The sequence below is a fragment of the Equus przewalskii genome, chromosome X, assembly GCF_037783145.1.
Source record: "Equus przewalskii isolate Varuska chromosome X, EquPr2, whole genome shotgun sequence".
Lineage (NCBI taxonomy): Eukaryota > Metazoa > Chordata > Mammalia > Perissodactyla > Equidae > Equus > Equus przewalskii.
Window position 1 is genome coordinate 43,888,990 of NC_091863.1, and position 19,721 is coordinate 43,908,710.

The 19,721-nt window shown below is 38.5% G+C and overlaps 1 protein-coding gene across 32 annotated transcripts in view; it reads left to right on the forward strand.

Moving 5' to 3' along the window:
• The window catches only part of HUWE1 (HECT, UBA and WWE domain containing E3 ubiquitin protein ligase 1), a 146,478-nt gene that overhangs the window by 58,729 nt on the left and 68,028 nt on the right, over positions 1-19,721 (forward strand). For all 32 annotated transcript variants that reach the window (XM_070605492.1, XM_070605517.1, XM_070605503.1 and 29 more), the window contains 13 exons: positions 148-247; positions 1,576-1,676; positions 1,985-2,135; positions 2,270-2,397; positions 3,005-3,145; positions 3,356-3,461; positions 5,416-5,541; positions 6,059-6,160; positions 6,641-6,721; positions 14,213-14,319; positions 14,574-14,751; positions 15,615-15,706; positions 16,517-16,728. In XM_070605492.1, coding sequence (XP_070461593.1) covers positions 148-247; positions 1,576-1,676; positions 1,985-2,135; positions 2,270-2,397; positions 3,005-3,145; positions 3,356-3,461; positions 5,416-5,541; positions 6,059-6,160; positions 6,641-6,721; positions 14,213-14,319; positions 14,574-14,751; positions 15,615-15,706; positions 16,517-16,728 — 1,625 coding nt within the window. The remainder of the gene's footprint in view (positions 1-147; positions 248-1,575; positions 1,677-1,984; positions 2,136-2,269; positions 2,398-3,004; positions 3,146-3,355; positions 3,462-5,415; positions 5,542-6,058; positions 6,161-6,640; positions 6,722-14,212; positions 14,320-14,573; positions 14,752-15,614; positions 15,707-16,516; positions 16,729-19,721) is intronic.

Genomic DNA, 19,721 nt, shown 5'->3' on the forward strand with positions numbered 1-19,721 from the left:
CTCAGAGTAGAACTGTTCTGTTTGATACCTTAACAAATAGCAAAAATAAACCGTTTTCCTAGGTAGCCCAATAGATAAGATTTAGCCCTCAGAAAATATAGTCACCTTTTCTATTGATTTCCTAATTTAGGTCTTATGTCCCTACAGATGCTGTTATTTACACACATACGCCTGGCCCATGGCTTTTCTAATCACAGGAAGCGATTGCAAGCTGTTCAGGCGAGGCTGCATGCAATATCTATATTAGGTAAGAAAACAACAAGCTATAACTAACAGGCCCTGATTAGGCAGTTTAGACTTGATTTCCTTTGAACTTAATCTGTCTTGGTTGCTATGAGGCTTATTGTAGTTACCTAGGTGATAAGTTAAATTGTTAAATCAGCATTCCTGGTGTTCACTGTATTCATCGTTCTTAAGCTCCTTTAATGTTGGATCAGAAAGAGGGTATGATCCTTATTGACATAACACATGTATTTAGTTTTGATTTTGGTCTCATTTTTTCCTTTTTATGGGTGTTCAGGTAGTCATCTCCCACTGGCCCCCGTTCTTCATCTTGCCATTTCATCTTCCTCTTCTGTCCCTTTAGGAGTATAATTTTGAAATAAGTCAGAAAGTTTTTGTTAAGTAGTCAATACTGTGCATTTGACTTTTACTGTAGGGTGGTAGGGTAGAAAGCACACTGATTTTGGAATCAGTCCTGGGCTCTTACCCTCACTCTGCAGATTATTAGCCACATGTTTATCCTTTTGGCTTCAGTTTCCTCACTTAATGTTGGGACAATACTTTTATAGACTGATCTGAGAATTAAATGAAAACCTGTAAAGCACCTAGCACAGGCCAGGCACACAGAAGGTATAAAATGGTAGCTGCTTTTAATATTACTAGCCTTCATTATGTTATTACTTATTTGTCTATTCTTTTAAACTATGAGTTCCTTGAAGGGAAATTCCTATTCTCCTATTTGCACTCATACCTGGTATAGCTTCTGGCATGTTAGTGGGTGCTCAGGAAATGTTTGTTGAAAACTAAATGAATGTTCTCAAATCCCATTAGTTTGCACTTCAGAAGACTGTGTTCAGTATTACCTCCATGTGGGATTCATTGAAAGTGGATTACATGCATTCTTAACTTTTACTCCAGTGTCATACAGGTTTCTGACTTAGTCTGCAATAGTCCATAAATTGTGTTCTTTACAGCTTGTGTAAGTATTTCCAGTGAAAACCAGAAGCATATCAAGAAACTAAAGTGGAAGTCTATGTCCAAGGCATAATAGAGTTATCATATCAAGTAGTAATGTTATAAAAAGTTAACTCTTCATTCTCTTTTCATACTTCCATTCCCCAAAATCCTTGCTTACGAAAACCAATACCTTTAATAGGAGAATCTGTTAGTTTGGTGGGTATTTAGAGCTTATCACCATATATCATCTGATCCTCTACAATTCAAAGATTCTGCCCTCCAGTGCTGCCTAGAAGGAAATTCTTCCCCAGAACCAGTAGGTGCCAAAAGGTTTGTCTTTGAGCAGTGGCTTGACCACTGCCTTCTTGCCTAAAGTGTTTATTTCTCCTTTTGCAGTGTATTCCAATGCCTTGCAGGAGTCAGCAAACAGTATCTTGTATAATGGGTTGATAGAGGAGTTGGTAGATGTCCTTCAGATAACAGATAAGCAGCTTATGGTAAGTATTTATTAATATTGTCCTGCGAATATCATGCTCATATGTATTTATTTGCCTTTTGGTATTTCCCAGGGGTTTACAGTGAACCCCAAGAGGGAAGCTTGGCCCTTTTGCTTCTCCCTTTGGCTATTTAGCTGAAAAATTAACAAATACTGGATTTTCAATGTTATTATCAACAGACCTCCATGATCTCCCCCAAGCAATTACCAGTAGAAGGACTTAAATTTTAGAGTTTGGGGTATTAGCAACTTGATTCAGTCATCCATTTCTTATTTAACACATCCCATGTTTACCTTCTGTTTTCATAGGAGATTAAAGCTGCTTCTTTACGAACATTAACATCAATTGTCCACTTGGAAAGAACTCCGAAACTCAGCAGTATTATTGACTGTACTGGAACTGCCTCCTACCATGGATTTTTGCCTGTACTTGTGCGAAACTGTATCCAGGCCATGATTGGTAAGTTTTGATGGTTCTTATCCTAGGCAACAAGAACCCCACCCTTTCCTTATCTGCCTTTGTTTAACATCCTGCCAGCTTAACACCAAATTCTGAGCTTGCTCTTTCTCTCCCTCTCCCAACCTTCCTTGTAGATCCTTCCATGGACCCATACCCTCACCAGTTTGCCACTGCCCTCTTCTCTTTTTTGTACCATCTGGCCAGCTATGATGCTGGTGGCGAAGCCCTGGTCTCTTGTGGAATGATGGAAGCCTTATTGAAGGTGCTCTACTTTTTTTTCTTTTAATACATTTGTGGGGAAATCAACTAAGACAAGGTTAGAGTTGCAAGTTTGGAATGGTTCATAGAGCAGGTAGCATAAGAAAGCTTGCCCAGAAGGGGTTATACATAATTTTTCTAGTTTAACCTTCTGGTTATCTCATTAACAACTTTTAAGAGCAGCTGTCTCCATTATTAAGAGTTGATCATAGTCCAGCATGGTGTGATAGGAGGCCTCAGGTACTAGTCAAGACATTGCCATGTCTTAGGTGTGACTCTGAAGAAAATATGTGTTAAAGTTACTTTGTAAATTACACTGTTATGGTAATAGGCTTTACTATGTGCTAGTCACTGGGCACCAGCTTTTTTCTCCCTGAATTTTTTATTTAATCCTAAAAAGTAATTTATGTTCCCCTTACCTCAAGAGGTTGAATCCCAGAAGTGATAGAGCACTATCATTTGACAAGTATTAAAAGTCAAACACATGTTCTTTTCTCCTATATTGTGCTACCTCCCTGAGACCCTAGACTGCATGTTTCTAAAAGAGTACATTATTTACAGCTTTGTGTCTTTTCATTTGATTGGTTTTACCTCTTTTCTCTACTTGATAGGTCATAAAGTTTCTTGGCGATGAACAGGACCAGATAACATTTGTCACCAGAGCCGTCAGAGTGGTTGACCTCATCACCAACCTGGACATGGCAGCTTTTCAATCCCATAGTGGACTTTCTATTTTCATTTATAGACTTGAGGTATTATTATACAAGGAGCACTTTGTATAGACTTATACCCAGTGAGAGCTTAGCCTAGGAACTATCCTAATAACCCTAAAGAGCCGTCTTATCCCTCTTCTGTTTTTAGAAACCAATTCTGTAATCTGCCTGTGACATTCTTTCATTATGATTATTTTTAATCCCTGGTATATATGTAGGCTTTTCTTACTACTTTTCCCTTGATCGTAGCATGAAGTAGATTTGTGCCGAAAAGAATGTCCATTTGTGATCAAGCCAAAGATCCAGAGACCCAGTACTACACAAGAAGGAGAAGAAATGGAAACTGATATGGATGGTAATTAACAGTTACTAAGTGAATATTTTTGTGCTTGGTGTTTTCCTGTCATCAAACTCCAATTTTCATTCTTCTTCATAAATTCTAACTTGCACAACTGACTTTAGTATATATTTTCAGCAACACAACAGGTATTTTATGCATGAATGATTTGTGCGTTGTTTTTCATGAGGATAATTAGAAAAGGGGGCTCACAAGTTGTTGGGAATAGAGATGGAAGGTGAAGCAGATGGTAGAGCTACAGTAGAGTCCTCTATGATGTTAATTTGTTTTATGTGAAGACTTAATAGTTATTTTCTTAAGTGTTGTGTTCATTTCTTATTCCCACTAAAATTAAAGCTCCACGAGATCAGGATACTTTTTTGTTGATTGCTGTTATTTCCAGCAGTGCCTGATAAATCGTAGGTGTTTAAATATGTGTTTGGGTAAGGTAAAGAGAATGTGGACTCTAAAATGGGACCTTCTGAAACTGTCTGGCTGTTTTGAAAAGGGAGAGGAGAGATGAAAAAGTTGGATAGGGAGCAACTTTTAAATTATAAAATCAGAGAGACAGAAGACCAGATAATCTTTGGGTGCATCATGTGTGTCCTTTTTTTAAACCTCCCTGATCCCCACCCATGCGCAGTTCATAGTACTAGTACCAAAAGTAAAAAAAATGTTCCCAAAACAGCTTTCTTAGAATTTCAGTTACTCTCGATGACCCAGGATGTCTGTTACCATGCTTATAATAAAGGTATTAGACTTTATAATGCTTTCATTCTTGACATTAAATATCCATAGGTTGCCGTTCCTTTTGTTCTCTTTTTTTCCGAACACAATTATCTATGTACATTGCTGTACTTAAAAGCTTCTTTACCCAATTTCTAGCTCTAGTCTGTTGTGGGCGAGCTGGAATTTGAGTTAATGGGTGAGATCCCAGAGTGTTGATTAAAATGTGACATATACTAAGTGGTCTGATGTAGAAGACTATTTAATGACTCACTGTTCATTATAAATCAATGGATGTCAAACTTCAGTAAGCATAAGCATAAAATAAAGTGCTTGCAAAAAATTTAGACCCTGTCTGCAATGCTTGATTCAGAAAGTTTGCAAGGAAAGACCAATAAATCTGCATTTTTAACAACCAATCCAGGTGATCCTGATGTATTCAGAGGAAATTTTATATTCACTGAAAAGCAAGGTTACAAAACCATGAGTTTGTGCTTCACATATATAAGTAGGCACATGTATGTATGTTTGTACATGTATAAAAAAGATTGGTAGAAAGTATTTCAAAATGGAAACTGATTTATCACTAATGGAGCTTTATTTTATAAATTATAAGAAGTAATTGTGTATCTTGTACTCAGTTAATTAAAATTATTCAAGTGTATAAAGTAAAAATGAATGCTCACTCCCCACCCACCATAGCTACTATTTTGGTGTAGTTCTTTCCAGTCTTTTTTATGCATGTTCAAAGACATGTTGACTTAAGTGTATAGTTTTTTAAAACAGGAAGATGAGATCATTAACATATTGATCAACTTAACATTGTTCTTTAGCTGTATCATAGACATCCTTCCGTACAATATATTGAGTATTAATGCTTTTTTTTATTTATTGTTACCCTCCCAAAAAGCTCTATCTACTATTTGCTACCCATCAGTAATATATGAAATTGCATGTCTTAGTTACTATCTTTTTTTCCTCCCAAATTTGGTGGGTGAGAAATAGTGAAGGACTCCTTTTGTAGGATTGTTTTTAATTTGCATGTTTTGACTAACTAGTGATGTTAAATACCTTTCTGTTTGTTTGTGGAAAGCTTACATTTTCATTTTGGATTTCAATATCGTACCCCTTCTCCATTTCGGTATCATTCATCTCATCTAAATGGAAAATTTTTTCTTAAACAGTCTTTCTTTTGGTGGTACCTTTTACTCTAACTAGTTTCTTTATTGTAACTTTTTTACTTTAGTTGCAGATGTGACTATGGAAAGTAGTTCGGGCTTATCCATCTCTATGGAACACCGGCTGGATGTTGAATTAAGAGCAGGTCCCAGCAGCAGCACTAGCATCTCCTCTGGCCCTGGCCCCCGTCCTGGTGCGTAGAATCATATATACACAGTCTTTCACACTGATTGACTTAATAAACTAATGAAGGAGTGTGCTTTGGGGGAGCTTAAGTGGTACATTTGGAGGTTTTCTTCTTATGACTGTGCATGTTACTTTGCCATTCCAGTGTCTGTTTTCTTATATTAACATTTATTTCATAGCATTTTATAGTTTTCTAACTACTCTCACATTAATTATTTTATAAAAACGGCTATATTGGAAGGCAGGTAATATCTAAAACAGGAACTGAGGATCAGAGTTGATCTTTTTCACTTTGTAATTTTACCTTAGGCTTTTTAGTATTAGTTTTGTGCAGCCCTTAGTGATTTTATTTTTCCAATTTCAAAGCTTAGGTAAGTATTCTTTCCAACATCTGGAGAGCTCACTTCGAATGTCTGCTGGTGGTGTTATAGTGTATATGAATCTCTTAAAAATTTGTTTCATGTGCCCGTTCATTGTGGTCTCATGATGAACCCAGTATAATCCCCTGTCTTTCTCCCTTGCAGGAGTCCAGTGTATTCCACAACGAGCAGCACTTCTCAAATCCATGTTGAATTTCCTCAAAAAGGCCATTCAAGATCCTGCTTTCTCAGATGGCATACGGCATGGTACTTGATTCCAGATACTTTCTTGAAGGATGTTTGACTCTCTCAAAAATTAGTCCTTTTCATGCTTTCTGACACTACTCCATTTTTACAAGGCAGACTTAGGAAAAGGCCATGCCATTTTGAATAGCTTTTAGTCATTTAATGTCACTTTTCATAGACCTAAGGATCATTTAGCTATTTTCATAATGATTCACCTGTCTTTTTTCCTTTTCCTCCTTTTGACTCTGCTCACTTGCATTCTGCTACCCTATTCTGTCTCCCTCTGTCTGTATTCTTTTATCCTTTGACCCACTGTTAAAAGGTTATTGCATGGACAAGGGATAAATGATAGAATATGAGGAGGAGACAAGTAGAGGCCATTAGATTGGAATCAACACAGAGTTTGTTTACCACAGTGTGGTATATGTAATATATTGTTCTGTTGGCTCCACCCATCTCCCAGACTGATCATATTCTCCTTAATGTTCACTTTTCTCTTAGTGATGGATGGTTCTCTGCCTACCTCCCTGAAACACATCATCAGCAATGCAGAATACTATGGCCCATCACTCTTCCTCCTAGGTAAGTGGAGTTGATATTTGGTTATAGCAAGTGGAAATAACTTTGCAGAGTTCTCTGTGTGTTTTATATCCTTGCAGGATTTTACTATCCACATTTGTCCACTGTGTGGTTAATATCTTTCTAGTTGGTGATGAAGTAGAGAATGGTCAGAATTCAGTTTCAAATAAGTATCCATTTCTTGAATGCCAAATAACTTTCTATAAGCAGTGTTTTGTAAATCATTTGTAATAAGTATTCTACATTTGGCTTTTTGTGCTATACTTAGGCTGCAAGTGTGATAAGAAACATGTCCTTATTCAATGGGTGATTCCTAATCTTAGTCTGGAAAATCCAGTCAGTATGGTTTCCATTCTCAGAATTAAATGTCAGATTCACGAGCTGTAGTACAGAAAATTATTTCTCACTGTGGAAAATGCAGTTTTGGAAGATATGAGTACTTAGTTATTTGTAGAGAATGTCTTTGCACTTTGACATTGGCACTATTTTGGGTATTGCTGTTGTTATAACCTGTTATTAACTGGCATTTATTGAGTGCCATACATATTCAGGACAGTACAAGCAATACATAGACTTCTAGAATTCTCCTTAAAACTATAAAGAAATTTAGTGGGAGATGTGTAAATAGAGAAAACGTCCTTGTACCAGAAGCAGGCTTTTTTAATACTTTGGGGTGTCTAGAGGGAGTTGTTTTGGCTACTACAACTTAGATACTTCCTTGCTGAAGCAATTTAGGATTTCTGTATAACAACTTTGTATCCTGTGACCTTGCTAATTTCGCTTAGTACTTCATAATTGTTTTGTTGATTTCTTAAGCTATTCTACATAGTCTTGTCATCTGCAAATAGACAGTTTTGCTTCTTTCTTTGTAATAACCCTTATGCTTTTTATTTCTTTTTTTGTCCTACTGCATTGGTAAAGATTTCCAATGCATTGGTAAATAGAAGTGGTGAGAATGGGCTTCTTTGCTTTGTTTCTGAACTCAGAGGGAAGAGCATTAAGTATTTCACCATTAAGTTTGAGGTTGGCAGAAGGTTTTGTGTTAAAGGTTTTATTCCTCTTTATCAGGTTGAGGAAGTGTTCCCTTGTGTTATAGCAACTCCATCTTGACATGGAGAGACTCCCTCCTGAGGTTAGGTTTAGATGGCAAAACTCATGACAGTAGTCCTTCAGTATGATCAAAGAAAGATTTGTTATACAGGTGGAGAAGTCCCAAGTCAAGGGATAGGAAAGGTTGGCTCTCTCTGAGAGAAAGCTCCATTATCAGAGAGAGAAAAGCAAGTGCAGAGGCCTTTTTTTTGTAAAGGGGAAATTTAAAAGGGGCAGCAAGAGGACACACGTGCTTGTGGGTAGGGGTGGGGAGCAGGTGAGCCTTCTCAGGATGATGCAGGGAACAGGAGATGAGACTTAGTAGTGAAGCAAACATCGGTGGAGGTCAAAATTCCTTTTCTAGAATCTTAATTCATCCCTGATGTTTGAATTAGCATAGCAACCTCCCAGGTTTCCTGTAAATAAACTTGTACTTGAGAGAGACCAAATTTGCCAAGCCAACCCAAAATAATTGGACCAGCAATTATTATTTTAGCTTTATAAATGATAGTGTAGAGCCTTTCACCCCAGGCAGAAGGAGACAGCCAGGAAAAGAAATTAACAGGGGTCTGAGACTCTCTTGGAGTATTTTAGTAATATAATATGCTGTTTTGGTTTGTTGTTTTATTTGTTGAACTATTCTGGATACCTTTCCTGTATTATTGACCCACATGCAGCAGGAGGTCCCCTTTAAGGCATACGCTTTACCTTGAAATAGGAGTAGGTAATTTAACACCAATCTATTATCAGCTATCATAGCAATTAGACTGCGTTGTTCCTCATTAAAGGCTTCTAAGGCCTTAACTGTTTGGTTTATGTGGTTGGCCAGGAGTTGTACCATTGTCTGGGTAGCCTCTGTGAGATGAGTCTGTTACAGAATTGAAAATACCTAAACTTGTGCCTATTATTACACCAAAGATGGTGCTGAGGCCCAATATAATAGGTGAAAGGATGGCCCAGTGCTCCCTTTTGTGGCAAGACTTGATGAAAGAGCTAGACTGTCTAGCTGGATCTAGGGTGTCCTGGGTACTAAATATCCATAGGACACAGGTCAAGATGTATGGGTTAGAAGGGAGTGGTTGGAGGAGTAGAATATATGATCTTGCTGAGCAGGACTTGTGTCACAAGAGAACCAGTAGCCCAAGGGGGTTGGAGGGTAGAGTTTCTGGTGGCCAAATTCTATCAGGGCAGAAATGCTAGGGAAAATTGTCTCAATGGGGTCGGGGGTGGGGAGGGGCCATCATTGTATAGACTCAATTGGTGAGTGAGGCTAGGAAGAGCATGAAGGGGAAGTCACTGAGGAAGAGCCTCGTGAGATTGTGATGTCCTACTGCAACAATTCCATGCTGAAACCTGCCAAATAAAGATTCTGACTCTTCCCAAATCCTACCTCTGGCTCTTCTACCCCACTTTTCTACCCAGCTGTATCTCTTTTAACTTCCCCAATTGCCTTTTCTTCTCTCTCACCTCCTCTCTTAGCCCTGCCACATTTTTATCTGTTCAAGTCTGCTTGTGCTCTGTTCCAGACCCAGGCCAGGAGCCAAACAAGGCATTGCCAGGCCAACCAGAGCCGCAGTGTTCCAGAGTAGTTTCAGACCTGTGGCCAATAGGCCTTGGCATGCTAGAGGTACCTGTTTATTATGGGAGTCACAGGCGTTGTTATCACAGATCTTGTAGTGGTTTCCCATTCAATATGTCTCTAATAGGATGGGTCCAGAGCTAGTATCCTATTTAAGAATGTTAGTATTGGGAACTAATTTCAGATCTTCCTTTTCCTCTTTGGAAGGACCAGGCAGGTACCAAGACCTCCATTTCCTATAAAGAGGGACCTCCATTAGTGAACCTTTCAAGCTGTCATATTGGAAAAGGATTTTGGCAGAGACCTTTCTTGTGGCATACAGAATAGTCTGTTTGAGAGGGCAAGGGCCCTAGGTTTTCAGTGGATCCCATTCTATTACCCACTCTCAATACAGGTGCCAATCTAGCATAGATTGCACCAGGATCAAAAAGGGGAGGTATCGAGGCCGGCCTGGTGGCGTAGCGGTTAAGTTCACACACTCTGCTTCGGCAGCCTGGGGTTTGCCAGTTCGGATCCTAGGCATGGACCTACACACAGCTCATCAAGCTATGCTGTGGCAGGCGTCCCACATATGAAGTAGGGGAAGATGGGCACGGATCTTAGCCCCGGGCCAGTCTTCCTCAGCAAAAAGAGAAGAATTGGTGGCAGATGTTAGCTCAGGGCTAATCTTCCTCAGAAAGAGAGGGAGTGTCTTTAAGTGAACAGGGATTTTATTTGGGTATCATCAGTTCATATATGGGAAATGTCCCCTTTTGTGGCTAGAAAAGGGAATAGAGAGATCCTAGTTGCATTTTGTTAGGCTATTTAAAGTGAGCAAAAGAGAGACCCATTTAGGAGACCATTGTCCATTTTGTAAGTTTAAGAGAATGCCCTTGAGTAGGTCATTATATCTCTTAGGCCTGCTGTCTGGAGACAGTAAGACAAATTGGAAGCTCCAAATGATACCTGTTTTTGCAGCCCATGCCCAGACTGAATGAGCAATAAAATGTGTACCCTGATAGAGTTAGTGTTATCTGGAAGCCCAAAGGGAACTGACATTTAGTGAGGCCTATAGTAATGGTGTTGACAATAGCATGGCAAGAAGGATAAACCAAGAGCAGGCCTGTGTAACAATCAGCCTTTGTGAGGGCATAGCAGTTTGCACCAGCAGATTAGGGTAGTGGCTCAATAAAATGAATTTGCCAGTCAGAGAAGGGGTGTTTATCTTACCTCTTTGTATGGATTCCCATTGGCCATAATGCCAATGGCAGGACAAGGCGGAAAGATTGCATTGGGAGGCCAGAGTTGTGGCTAGGACCAGTGGCCTGAGGATGCCAGGGAATTTAGCCCAAATTTTAAGGGTCTGGGAACTGCGACAGCTGGAGGTCTCATGGTCCCATTCAGCCAGGGGCAGGAGGTAATATCTGAGCTTATTTGAAAAGTGTAAGTGAGCCATCATGGCATGAAAATGAACTTCCTCTGTGGCAGCCTTAACATGAATTGAGACATGAGACTTTAATTGTAATATGTAAAGTCTGAGCAGCAATATATTCCCAATGTGGAATGCCCCATAAAGCACAGTCCTGAATGTGATGACTATTTTGAGCCCATCAACCAGAAAAAAACAATGAGGCCATTAGCTACCACCCAGGAGTCTATAAAAATATGAACAATGGATATACCTCTATTGAGGTGTTGCCAAGGGCCAAAATGACTGCAATCAGATGTCCGGTTGGGCTGACTCTTAAGTCCAGTCCTTTATCGGGAGTGACCTGTTCATGGAGTGGAAAGCAGCAACTCTCCAACAGGCTCCATCACATGTAATAGGTGGTACTGCTATCTGTAATATAAACAGACTTCCTTTTTACTGGATTTCCTACTCAATAAAGGTATATCCCTGTGCTTTTATGTCCTATTCCTGATACCTTAAACAGTCTTGAAAGCCAGGGTCACTTTTTTAGGTAAATTACTCAAGGCAACAGCCTGAGGCTCTGAAATCCCACTTTGGCTTAGTTTGGACCTTTAACTATAGTTTACTTTGCTCTTTATGTTTTAAAAGGTGTATCAAGTATTTAATCCAACTTTTAGTTGTTTTCAGCAGAATGATTTATTAAAGTAGTATGCATTATTATCTTAAAGGAGGAATTTTATAGTGTTGACATCTTTTGTGATCTCCAGTATGTTTGTTTTTCTTTTTCCTAAAGTCTTGGATTTTATGTTAATTTTTTTTCATATTCTGAATCTTACATTAATTTTCTTACTCCTTTTTTTGTAATGGTTATCCTTATATTCTTTTATTGACATCTAAACTTGCTAAATTTCTTTTTCTGTCTCTTGCCAAACTGGACAAAATAAGACCTTCTGCCTGCCTTTACTTCATTCCTTTCTCACTATTTTCTTTCTTTCTTTCTTTTTTAGTAACCCTTGACGTTCCCTCTCTTTGATTAATTTTTAAATTTTGTTAGAGTACATCTTTGAGTAATTTTTAAGGTGTTACACTTCCTTTTCTTTCAGAATTTTGTGGATATTTTTCCATTGTCTTCTGATGTTACATATTGTAGGTAACCATGATGTTAAACCGGTTCTTCTTCCTTTGTAGGTAACTTCAATTTTTCCTTACCCTTGGAGTTCACAGGTTTCACCATGATGTGTATTTAGTTCTATTTCTCTTCAGTGTTTCCTCCTGGCACTTGGTTAGGCCTTTTTTAAAATCTGAATGGTTTTTTCTGCTTCAGGAAAATTTCTTTGGTTCCTTTTGACTTATATGTTCTCTCCCAGAACCCTATTTTATAGCTAATAAGCCTCATATAACTTACTTTCTGAAAGAATATCTCTGTATAATCTTTCAAGGTACCTCTTGCATTATGGAATTCTTTACTTTTTACAAACATTTTTAATTTCCAACTATTTCCTTATTCTTAAGAGACCCTTTGTTTTAACAGATTCTTGCTATATGGGCTTTGTCGATTCTAGAATTTGATTTCAATCATAAATTTTTTAAGAGTTATCTTTCATTACTTAACTCTTTCAGGAGTCAGTTCCTTGGTTCCATCTGGAGCTAATTAGTTCGTGTGTGTCCTTTTTAATATTAAAATTCTTGGTTATCTGTTAATTTTAAAAGAGGATTTAAACTCTCCTGTTGCACAGTAGCATTATGACATAGCATTATAGTTAGACCTCTGTAAAATAACAGATTTGATGTCTAAGTAACCTCTAGTAGAAAGTAATTTTAGTTTATCAATTTTAGTATAGCCCCTTAGAATTCAGACATTTGTACAAATGAGAGTCTATGAAGGGATCTGTCATATACCAGTAGGAACCCAAAAAAGGACTTGAATTTTCCATAAGTTTATAGCCCATGAGAAATCCCAAATGCCATTGACAACTGTTGGTCCCCAGTAATTGCCGTTTATCTACCATTTCCGTGGCATTTGGAATAGATGAGAGATGCTCTATTCACCATCTTGAACTGAAAATCCTTTGGTTTCTCTTAGATCTCAGGCATCAGCATTATTAGTTTGTTTTATACATGGTTTATGGATATTGTATGTGTGTGCACCCTATTTTGTCAGATTTTAAAACCAGAGTTTTAAAAATCTCAAAAATGAGTTGGGAAGCTTGTCTTAATTGCTCCTAGAAGGTTTAATAACACATATGAAACTGTTGGTTTGACACCTTGCTGTTACTTGACATTTTTTACTTTTAAAAGTTCTCATGGTTGTGGGTGTGGTCTGCTTTGCTCTCATTTCTTGAGAGTTGATTTTTTTTTATGACTTTTTTACAAAAGCATTGCATTTCGCCTGTTAGCATACAGTTTGTAAAAAGATCTTATTTGTTCTGAATCCAGTTTTATTTTCTTTTTTCACTGATAATACATATTGCTCTCTTTTTTCTTCGTTAGATTTCCCATAAGTTTGTCAGATTTTTCTGTCTTTTCAGAGGACTAGTTTTTAATTATTCGTGCCTTTTGCTTTCAGTTTCACCTAATTCTACTTTTTTCTTTTCTTTCTAGCTTCTCTTTTACTTTTTAATGAATGAGTTATGCTGTACTATTTGCTCTTGAGTAGAGTTTTTGTCACATTCTAGAAGCAAAGTCTTTACAGCACATTTCTAAATATTACTTTGTCAAAAATTATCGTCAAAAACATGGTCAGATTAATACCCAAGGACTCTTAACACTACTTAGGGTATTTTTAAGTTACTGAAAAGGTGTTTTAGGGTCTGGCCCAGTGGCCGAGTGGTTAAGTTCGCGCGCTCCGCTTCGGCGGCTCAGGGTTTCTCTGGTTTGGATCCTGGGCACAGGCATGGCACCACTCGTCAGGCCACACTGAGGCAGCATCTCACATGCCACAACTAGAAGGACCCACAACCAAAATATGTAACTATGTACTGGGGGGATTTGGGGAAAAAAAGCAGAAAGAAAGAAGAAAAAAGATTGGCAACAGTTGTTAGCTCAGGTGCCAATCTTTTTTTAAAAAAATTGTTTTAGAAGGCATTTTGTCTATGTATTTCATCAGTTAAGTTTACATTCACTTTAACCCAGCAAACCTGCCCTCCATCTTAGATTTTTTTTCTGCTTAAGCAGACAAAAAGGGATGTATTTTTAGGTTCATCTATTATTAACTATAGTTGTCATACCTGTACATTGTCCATAAAAATCTTGAAAGGTAGTCACTAAATTCTTAATAGTGATTAATCTCTGATGAGCAATATTAGGAACTTTCATTTCATAGTAAGCACAAACATTTAAATTGTACGTTTTGAGTATTTTTTTTAAGCCATTGGAGTTTTGCTTTTAATACCTGGGAAGAATCTCTCAGTTTCTCATATTTCTCATCTTTTTTTAGCTACTGAAGTGGTGACTGTGTTTGTATTTCAAGAACCATCACTGCTCTCCTCACTCCAGGACAATGGATTGACAGATGTCATGCTGCATGCGCTGCTTATTAAAGATGTGAGTTCTTTCTGATGCTCTGTAAAGAATACTTCATGCATACCCCTCCCTGCAAAAACATACAGACACATATCCTTAAAGCAGTCTTATAGCATGAAATTCCTATCTTGTCTTTTGTATGTAGTATTGAAACTAATTGGGACCTGGTCATTAAGATCCCTTTTATCTCTCTGTGCAGTACCCCTGGCCAGAGTTTCCTAGCATCTACACTTGGACTCTTAGATGTCTTTAAGCTCACTTTATCTTTTCTCTAGGTTCCTGCTACCCGTGAAGTACTTGGCTCCCTCCCAAATGTATTCAGTGCACTCTGCTTGAATGCCAGAGGTCTTCAGTCATTTGTACAGTGTCAGCCTTTTGAACGTCTCTTCAAAGTTCTTCTATCTCCAGATTACCTCCCAGCCATGCGGAGGAGGAGGAGTTCTGATCCCCTTGGTAAGTCACCAGGATTTATCTTACAATAAATAATTGGTTTGCTGTGTTATACCAAGATTTTAGATGATTTTCAAGCCACCAATTGGCAAGGAAACCCTTCCTTGACCTCACATCATTTTTCTGGCTAGGTGTGCTAAGCTTAATGGGAATTATCACCATACGTTGTATTGCAGGTAGAAAAGAATACTTCATACTTAGCCTCTGCTCATAATATTTCCATGCTTCTCAACAGTTCACTGTTAAATGTACTGTCATGGTGCTGGTGAGAAACGGGTATTAGAGAGCAGCAGTAGATTTCCAGGTCCACCATCTAGTCTGCAGCAACAGGAGATGTGACGTCCCGAGGTGTTGATCCTGGTAATCTTCTGTTCTAATATCCACGTCCCTAAGATAGTCACAAATGAGTAGATTTCCTTCTCAGTATATTAGAGAAACAGATCATTGAGGAATAGCAATAAGGTAGTGCTCCGGAAAGAATCCAATTTTCAAAAATGTGCTTTCGGCCACCACTGTAGCATTCTAGCCACTATCATTCTTTACTGGGGCAGCCAGAGGGTTAATGATTTATGCTTCTTTCTTTTCTCTCTCTCCACTCCACAATACTAGTTCAGACCTTGACAGTAGAGATTGCTAGGATAGAATGTAGCACATATAGTCACTTTAAAATATGTTTAGTAGAGATAAAGTTTCCTTATTCCTCCCCAGTGATTTGGTTGCGGAGGTTGGTGTGAATTCATTCAAGAAAGCATGGCATTAGAAAATCACAACCATCTCAATTTCTTCTTTCCTCCTTATATTGGCACAGAAAATAGCTTAAGCTCTATTTTCTTTAGTCTTTCTAACAGTTCATTTTTTGCTTTAAGGGGATACTGCATCTAACCTGGGGAGTGCTGTTGATGAGCTCATGAGACATCAGCCCACTCTCAAAACGGATGCAACAACTGCAATCATCAAGGTGGGAATTGATAAGGCTGTGATCATAGGTATGGGAGGGCTGTGAAGGCGGAGTTTTTAGAAGAAGGCTTGGCCTGTTAGAGGTCATTTGGATTCTTGGACTATGCCTATAAGAGGATTATGTCTGCCTCATTTTCTCTGTGTCCTTAGGTTGATCATTTGCCCAAAAAAAAGTCACTTAAGTATTGCTTTCCTATATAGGATATTAACAAGTTGCCAAGGCTTAGCTTCTGTTTGTAAAAGCATATTACCCTTTCTAATCTTTGTTTCTTGAATTTTTCTTTTCACATTTACTAGCCCTGCCAGTTGCCTGTTAGGATTATTGAAACTAGTATATGAGTTCCTGGTGCTTGGTAAATTAGGACATGGAGTCAGATCAATCAGTGAGTCAGTCACTTAATAGCCATGTGATCCTGAACAAGTTATTTAACTTAACAGAACTTCAGTTCCTCTGTTTGTAAAATGGGGTTGATGACTACAATCCAGGTATGGTGTATATAACATGTATATAAAGTGTTTTGGCACTTCTGTGTATAGCACATAGAAAACGCTCCAAAAACGCTAGTCATCTCCCCATTCCTTAATTACAGTTCTGTGCCGCATAATGACGTTTTCGTCAGTGTCAAACCACATGTAAGACAGATGTCCCATAAGATTAGTACCATATACCCTAGATGTGTAGTATGCTTTACCATTTAGGTTTGTGTAAGTACACTTTGTAATACAATAATGAAATCACCTAACAGTGCATTATTCAGAATGTATCCCTGTCGTTAAACTAATAAATATTCTTATTTCCTATGCCTTTCAGTTACTTGAAGAAATCTGTAATCTTGGAAGAGACCCTAAATACATCTGTCAGAAGCCATCAATCCAGAAGGCAGATGGCACTGCCACTGCTCCTCCCCCAAGATCTAATCATGCTGCAGAAGAGGCCTCTAGTGAGGATGAGGAGGAAGAGGAAGTACAGGCCATGCAGAGCTTTAATTCTGCCCAGCAGAATGAAACAGAGCCTAATCAACAGTAAGTTTTCGCATGACAGGTTCTCTAGCCTTGTGATCTTGAGCATTCCATTTTCATCTGTAAAAGTGAGGGAGGAAGTTGAATTAGATCATTATGAAGTTCTTCCGGCCCTAAGAGTCCATAGTTCTCTTTCTTGACCCTTGTGTATCATTTGTGCTTGTATTGGTTGCCCTAGCAAGCTATTTTTTGTAAAAGCTGTTCATGAAATTGAATCACAATTCAGTATATCAAGTTGATGGGCTTTCCTCTGAGGGCTTATTTTCCCTTTGTTGATTTGGTATTCCACATCATTGACTGCTTAATTGTTTCCGTAAGTGAGCACATATGAAACACATTGTACTTCTGAAGCCTGTCTCCTAAGAAGTCCTTAGGAGTTATGGAGATTCATTACTGGCTTGTCTTTCTTTGTGTTCATTTGATTATTATCTCTTCATTCTAGATAAATCAGAAGGCTTTAGAATGTACTGTATGATTATAACCAGGCACAGTAGATTTTCCTTCTTATTTCTATTTATTTGAGGTTTGTTCTACATAAAAATTGAGTACTGGATGGTGAGATGGGGGTGGGTTTTATTAAAGACTACTGGCTGGTAGTGGGTAGTCCACTAGGCTCTTTGAGCTTAGAGTGTTCGCATGCAAGGAGTGAAATGTAACTGTTGTAGCTGTAACTCTTAATCACCTTCAGTTAGAAGTGGGTGTGATCCCTCTGGGCAGTCATGCGTTCACTCATTTAATAAGTGCTCTTTTGATATATAGATAAGTAGTTCTGACAAAAGCATGAGCATTGTAGGCGTGGATATGAATGGGTTTGAGCTGGTCTTGGAGAGTGGCTTGGGACTTCAAGAGAAGATTTTGGTAGAGTAGACAGTAGGAGCAAAGGCCTAAACTCCAAAATTGGTATGCCCTCTTGAAACTCTAGAAAGTTATGAACCTGTTGATATGGGTGTTTTTGGAAGAGAATCATTAACTACTAAGTCCATTACTTTGTTGAGCAGATATCTTACCCTCGTCTGAGAAGGCAGTCCTACCTTCATTCTAGCAGCATCTTCTGTTTTGATTAAAATGTTCTCTTTCTGGAAGAGGAGGACACCCTGAAAGAAGGCAAGACTTTATTGTAAAGGAGTCAGAATCTTAGTGCTTCCTTGCCACACCCTGCGATTGTCTGCCACCCTGCTGGGATAGGGTTTCCTTTCCTGGCTACAAACAAGAGAAGGATTTCATAAACATGAGTGGTGGTTGTAGTGGTGGTTTTGAGTCAAACTGTGTACATTTCATCGGCATATAACTTCTTTTATACCTGGACATCTTACAGACACCTTAGACCTAACATGCCCAGATTTCAAGCTATCATAGTAAATTGACATTTTCTCAAGCCCTCATATCTCTTCATTCTACATGCTTTTCTTGGAATATCACATGTCACTGTGTTTTATCCATATTTATGCCCCATCCCCAAATTATCTTCTTTTCCATCTACCAGTTCCTGCCAGGCCAGCTCAAATGTCTCATTTTTAAAGGCGCTTTTCCTTTTACCTCCAAATGGGAAGTTGATCTTTTGTGTTCTCCTAACAGTTTTGTTAAAATTATTTGTATATTCTAATGGTTTCCCCCACTAACCTATATGTTCCTCCAGGGCAGAGACAATGTCTCATTTAACAGTGTATCCCAGTCACTTTGTACGTAGTGGGTAATCAGTCAATAAATGTTTATTTAGTGAGTTGATGGAATGAATCAAGAGCATTAGATTAAGGACTTCCTGAGTCTTAAATGCCAAGAGAACTGGGCCTGATGAAACATGAATGAGAATGAAGAAATAGTAAAAATCTAGGCCCAAAGTATTAATATTCTACCATAGTGTTAGTCATATATGGCTTCTGAGCTGCAAAGGACTCTTAGCAGTTGCTGTTCAATGGTATCAATATTTTTCTATACTCTGCATGGTCTGGGTGTTCGTCACTACCTCATTCATATACTATATGTAAGAGTCTCACAAATGTTGACACGTATATATACTTTCCCACTTCTGCCACTTTTAGAAGCCTCGATTGGGTCACTATGTGGATTATTAGGGCTGGAAGGAAAAGCAAGAGACTATAAACTTGGCCTCCTTTTTTTTTGAGGAAGATTAGCCCTGAGCTAACATCTGTCCCCATCTTTCTCTACTTTATATGTGGGATACCTGCCACAGCATGGCTTGACAAGCCGTGCCATGTCCGCACCTGGGATCCAAACCGGCGAACTCCGGGCCGCCAAAGCAGAATGTGCGAACTTTAACCGCTGCACTGCTGGGCTGGCCCCTTGGCCTCCATTTTGAAAGCCACAATATATTAAAGGGAAAGTTCTTTGATGTCTTTATCCCAGGCAGTTGCTATGGTGGGAATTGCTATGTACTTTCCGCCAGTATGGCAAGAGGCTTAGAAAAATTTGCAGTGTGTGCCACCCCTCTCCCCAAACGTCTTATTCGTACCTCACCCACAAATGCAAAATTCTTCAGTGGGACTCCCAAACAGATTCCTGTCTCCCATGCCTTCGTCTGTTTTCCAGTGCCATAAAAACACACATGAGTAAATCTTTTCCAATATTTTTGTTGAGGTATAATTTCTATACAGTAAAAACAGATTTTGTTTCCTGTTTCCCCACCCGAAAATGAGGCAGCTACTTACCTTATTTCTGTCATCATAGAGTAAGTTTGCCTATTTTAGAGCATCATATAAATAGGATAAATGGAGTCTTATATGTGTATCATATCTGATGTATGTACTTTCTTGTATCTGGCTTCTGTTAACTCAACATGTTTTTGAGATTCATGTTGTTGCATCTGTCAGTAGGTTGAGTCCTTTCCATTGCTGAGTAGTATTCCATTTAATGAATATACTACAGTGTTTATCCATTCTCCTGTTGATGAATTTTTGAGTTTCCAGGTTTCTTCCAGGCTGAGACAATGTTCTTTTCCCTTAGATTTTCTCCAAAATCAGCAGCTAGTATTTGAAAAT